The sequence below is a fragment of the Capricornis sumatraensis genome, chromosome 7 (assembly GCF_032405125.1).
Source record: "Capricornis sumatraensis isolate serow.1 chromosome 7, serow.2, whole genome shotgun sequence".
Taxonomy (NCBI): Eukaryota; Metazoa; Chordata; class Mammalia; order Artiodactyla; family Bovidae; genus Capricornis; species Capricornis sumatraensis.
The window spans coordinates 115,266,763-115,270,006 of NC_091075.1; the positions used below are offsets into that span (position 1 = coordinate 115,266,763).

At 52.2% G+C, this 3,244-nt stretch overlaps 1 protein-coding gene across 1 annotated transcript; it reads left to right on the forward strand.

Moving 5' to 3' along the window:
- The first annotated feature begins 538 nt into the window (after nucleotides 1–538).
- Nucleotides 539–2,629, forward strand: LOC138082018 (MORF4 family-associated protein 1). Its single transcript, XM_068975229.1, has 3 exons — nucleotides 539–579; nucleotides 699–1,132; nucleotides 1,628–2,629. Exon 2 carries the CDS (start codon nucleotides 736–738, stop codon nucleotides 1,117–1,119), a length of 384 nt encoding a protein of 127 aa, XP_068831330.1. The 5' UTR covers nucleotides 539–579; nucleotides 699–735; the 3' UTR covers nucleotides 1,120–1,132; nucleotides 1,628–2,629.
- The last annotated feature ends 615 nt before the right edge of the window (nucleotides 2,630–3,244 follow it).

Genomic DNA, 3,244 nt, shown 5'->3' on the forward strand with positions numbered 1-3,244 from the left:
CCCCACACACACACACACACCACCCCCACCAGTCCAAAGGGGGGGGGTCACAAAAGAGTGACGCACACACACACACCACCCCACCACCCCCTTCAGGAGACACACTTTGGACCCAGGCCCAAAGCCAACGTAGCTGCCGGATGGAGGTTTGTGGATGAAAGCGGAGCGAGACAAGAGGGAGTGTTGCCTGCCCCTGCGTGGGTTGCGGAGGCGAGCGCAGCGCGAGGGTAACGGTAGGGAGAAGACGAGAGCCCACGTGCACACTGCGTGGGTTAGCAGCGGCGGACCGCACGGGGTGAAGGGGGAGGGAGAGAAGGGAGCGCGTGCGTGTGCGTCTGCGCGTCCGTGTGTAACAGAAGGACGCAGCCCGGAGGTGAAGGGGTAGAGAGAGCTCGGATGCGCGCGCGGGAGGCCGCAGTAAAGCGAGTTGCGTCGCCCCCTACTGACGTGCGCGAGCCCGCAGCTAGTTCCGCCAGCGGCGTGACCGTAAAGAGGCACGGCGGTGTCGTGAAAGGGGCCGCAACACGCAGGGCGCTGGTTGACGGCTGAGCCTCCATTTTGTCCTCCGCTTCTCTGCTCGTAAGTCGCTCGTCTTCCGTGGCTTCTGTGAGGCGAAAAGTTTAAAAGGGGTGAAAGTTTTAAAGAATATTCTGGAAGTGTGTTGGTAAGCCCCGCGGGTCTCCATTTTCTCTCTGCAGCCGCCTCGCGTCCTGTGGTTCGGGAAGAGCGGGGAAGATGCGGCCCTTGGACATCGTGGAGCTGGCGGAACCGGAGGAGGTGGAGGTGCTGGAGCCCGAGGAGGACTTCGAGCAGTTCCTGCTGCCGGTCATCAACGAGATGCGCGAGGACATCGCGGCGCTCTCCCGCGAGCACGGGCGGGCCCACCTGCGGAACCGGAGCAAGCTGTGGGAAATGGACAATATGCTCATCCAGATAAAGACGCAGGTGGAGGCCTCGGAGGAGAGCGCGCTCAACCATCTGCAGAATCCGGACGACGGAGTCGAGGGCCGGGGGACCAAACGGTGCGAGAAGGCGGAGGAGAAGGCCAAGGAGATCGCGAAGATGGCAGAGATGCTGGTGGAGCTGGTGCGGCGGATAGAGAAGAGCGAGTCGTCCTGAAGGAGGGTCGGCGGTAAGGCGGGGGGTGGGGGCGGCACGGGGGTCCCTGCGGTTGCCCGACGGTTGGGTCGGCCTCGGGGATGTTTGTTTACAGGGGATGCCCGGCGGGTGGGAGTTGGGAGAAGAGAATAGACTTCTACTCAAGTTTTTACGTTAGGAGGTGTTAGGGCGTACCGTTTGTTTACTCTTAAATTGGCAAATGGGGGGAAAGCCGGTTGGTTGGTTTTGACTTAGTAAGTGGTTGAAAGTTAAAATCACGGTTACTAGGATAACCGCTAGGATAATAAACAAAAATCACAGTATAGGCCATCAAGCAGACGGGGATAGAGATAACAGAATTAGCAGAGAGAAGGCCATTATTGGACGGTCCCAGATTTTGCTGGAAGGAGTCAAATGGCCTCCGGAAGAGATGGTTTCCTGCGAGGCTGAATTCGTAATGTTGTTAGGTTGTTTTTTTCCCACTTCGGATTAACCTGTTAATGGTGAGTTTCTCCCATTTTCACTTCAGATGTACAGCCAATGGATTCTGGTCAACTGATGGAGATTGGCTGACACCCTGGAGAAGCTGAAACCAGAGAGCCTTTTGTTTCCTCTTTCTTTCTCCCCACCCCACCCCCCCTTCTGTCTATACTCTGTTCTCACTTACACTACGTTTCTGCTATGGTCTGTGGTTAATGACCTCAATTTCAGTTTTGACTGTTAAATGTTTTTGTTTGGGAGGTATCTTTTATTTGGAAAATGCACTCACAAGAGTTAGGGCCTAGATTGTAAGCTCTTGCAGCAGCCACATTTGTTCCTGGGCTTTCGTTGTTCCTAAGTTTTGAGGTGCTTTGCTCTTTCTTGTGTGACCTGATAGCTCCCTGGAACTTTGGGTCTGTGTGTGACAGATGAGACTCAAGAGTTGGGGTTCTCCGGCTCTGAAGGTCCTGAAGGAACTACATTATTTCTGGAAGATGAGTCCATGCAGCGATTGCTGAAGAAGCTGAAGAAGGGACCAGACTTCAACTGGGAATGTGACTGGAGCTGATCTGGCTGGGACTGATGAACCAGAAGAAGGGCTGGAGGATGATATTATGTTTGGGGACTTTGATTTCTGTGAGAGACCAAAGGAGGAGAAATGTATTTTGTTCAAAGTTTTAAGTTTTATGCGGCACACCGTCTGATGTAACCTGTCTGGTCAGCTCGTTCGGAAAAGATAACTCAGCTTTATGTGACACGGAACCTAGAATAGGACACAAGCTAGGTCTCCGTATTCTCTGTAATGGTTGTGATACCCTGATACATTTCAGGGGGTTCTGGACATGAAAGCGATATTTGCAAAGGTCCTTAAGGGTCTGGGGAAGAAAAGCAAGGGCTGTTTTGGACCCTAAACTGGACAGGGACTAGGTATCTTCAAGATTCGTAAATTGTCTAGCTGTAAGTTCATTTCAGTAGCAGACCTGACAAGCATTTGAGGTCAAAACCCTACCGTGTGTTTAAAAAAAATTTACCATGTTAATAAAAGTATTCATTTGCTTGGAAAAACAAAAGACCTGAAAGATTATTGACTAAGAAGTTTTGTTTCTTTAAGAATGAAATTTAATGTTATCATCGCTTACGGTTTTTGAGGCTCTCAGTAAGCCTGGCTCATAGGGAAGGTTCATTGCTGCGTGTGACACACAAGAGTGCAGTTGTCATTCTAGCGGGTGGAGGGGGTGGTTGTAGGGCCCCCACCTTCCCGCAGGTCCAAATCCAGGGCTACTCAAGGTCCTTGTTAGGTGACAGCACAGTCGGCCCTTCAACCCTCAGTACCCACGATTCTGCATCCTGCAGAACTTAGCCGCGCTCCAGTCTTCACCTTAAAGTCTCATTCCTGGGGAATCCAGTTGATGGCAAGTATGAAACAGTAGTAAACCAAGGGTCACAGCCAGATATGGTGCCTTAGAGCACTGAGGGGAGGAAGGTGAGGAAAGCACTTCAGAGCAAGTAACTGGTGAACTTGGCCTTGAAGGATGGGTGCAGTGTCCAAGGAGGAGAGAATGAGAACATCCCACACACACGGAATAACATGGGAAAAAGGCAGAGTTCTAGGAGTGGGGAAGCGTGGGCGTGATGAATGGAGAACCAGGAAAAAGAGTCGCGCAAA

Excerpts from the sequence above, each read along its gene's own strand:
- LOC138082018 (XM_068975229.1), top strand. The coding sequence starts at position 736 with ATGCGGCCCTTGGACATCGTGGAGCTGGCGGAACCGGAGGAGGTGGAG.